Source organism: Elephantulus edwardii, unplaced genomic scaffold (assembly GCF_000299155.1).
Source record: "Elephantulus edwardii isolate Elephantulus edwardi_28Jun2011 unplaced genomic scaffold, EleEdw1.0 scaffold00203, whole genome shotgun sequence".
NCBI lineage: Eukaryota > Metazoa > Chordata > Mammalia > Macroscelidea > Macroscelididae > Elephantulus > Elephantulus edwardii.
Genome location: NW_006399953.1, coordinates 311,454 through 313,076, shown reverse-complemented (window position 1 = coordinate 313,076; position 1,623 = coordinate 311,454). Strand labels below are relative to the sequence as shown.

Genomic DNA, 1,623 nt, shown 5'->3' with positions numbered 1-1,623 from the left:
CTAGTCATTGTCCAACTCTGATGCATAACAAGCGATTGCAAATACCATGGTCTGTATCAGGCGCACCTTAGTCTCCAGAGAGACACTGTTGCTCCTTCTGTTCGTTTTTGTTTAACTTTTAAAATGTGGATTGAGTGAATGCTTACAAAGCAGATTAATTTTGCATTAAACAACTCAGACACATTTGGATTCCATGCACTTTCCAAAATGTCACAACTCATTAAAACTTGTGTTTCCGTTGCTTCATTAATACTATGTTGTTCTGTGATATAATATAAAGCAATATGTGTTTCCGTTGCTTCATTAATACTATGTTGTTCTGTGATATAATATAAAGCACTTAACAAAAATCTTGTCAAGTACGAAACACCCCTCAAAGGTTCATGTCAACAAATAACACGCACTTAAATCCAAACATAATCTCCAGGCATCATAGGAGGAAGTTTTCCCGAATCTCCAATAGGATTCGCTGGAAAGGCGGAGCACGCCCAGTGCAGCCCGCGCCTGCGCAGTCTTGCTTGGTGGAATGGTGAACCGCGTACTTAAGTGCCTGCCGGGAAGGTCCGTGAGCCGTCGGCTTAACTTCCGATCGGGGTTGTGGTTGCTTTCCGTTCCGAGGCGCTCGAGTTCCTGGCCCAGGCCGGTGGTCGAGACGCCTCCATCCCACTGCTGTCCCGCCGCGCGGGGGTCCTCGCACCCCGCCTTGCAGCCGTCGGCATGTCTGGGGTGCGCGCCGTGCGGATCAGCATCGAGTCGGCCTGCGAGAAGCAGGTCCAGGAGGTAGGCCTCGATGGCACCGAGACCTATCTCCAGCCACTGTCTATGTCCCAGAATTTGGCGCGTCTGGCTCAGCGAATCGACTTCAGCCAGGGTTCGGGTTCCGAGGAGGAGGAGGCGGCGGGGGCCGAAGGCGACACGCAGGACTGGGCGGGCGCTGGGTCCAGTGCGGACCAGGACGACGAAGAAGGTAAGATCTGCCTTTCTGGGAGCCGGTGTGCGGACCAGGGAATGCTGTGAAAGCAAGTACTTTGCAAGTAACAGCCGTGCAGATGATAATTTTGCTCATCATTGTCGTGTTTTTATTTTTTAAATCTCTTGACACTTTAGGGCACTTCACTCTTAAAACTCAGCGTCCTTCCTTGGGTCTTAGGGAATGGGAGCGTTTCAGGCATTGCCACTTTCGAAGTGTTTAAATAAATACAGTAAAACCTGCAAAATCTGGAAACTGTGTAAGGTGCAGACTGTCCGAAGAAAAGCTCAATTATTTCCCCCAATAGAAAGCAGGGGGAAACCACCCTGTCAAGGAGCTCTGGTAGTGATCAGTTAAGATCTACGACCAGGGGAAAGATAAAGCAATCTGCTTGTTTAAAGGTTTTTAACTTTGGAAAGCTAGGGGTTTTGTTATGTTTTTGTTTTTTTATTTGGCACCTGGTCAAAGTCAGAAAATGTGTGAGACTTGGGAAACAAGTCAGTCCCCTCAAATTCTAGGATTCACAGGTTTTGCTGTGCATTTTGACTGACCTCATAGCATCCCTGGGCACTGATCAGCCGTGTGACCTTGTGCATATATTGCTTCTCTATGCAGTAACTTGCAATATTAGAGTGATCAATTAAACCTGTTAG

The 1,623-nt window shown here is 47.8% G+C and overlaps 1 protein-coding gene across 1 annotated transcript in view; it reads left to right on the top strand.

The window, feature by feature from the left end:
• Window positions 1-717: 717 nt before the first annotated feature.
• Window positions 718-1,623, top strand: part of MED17 (mediator complex subunit 17) — a 24,402-nt gene continuing 23,496 nt past the window's right edge. The window contains exon 1 of the mRNA XM_006897176.1: window positions 718-967. Coding sequence (XP_006897238.1) covers window positions 718-967 — 250 coding nt within the window. The remainder of the gene's footprint in view (window positions 968-1,623) is intronic.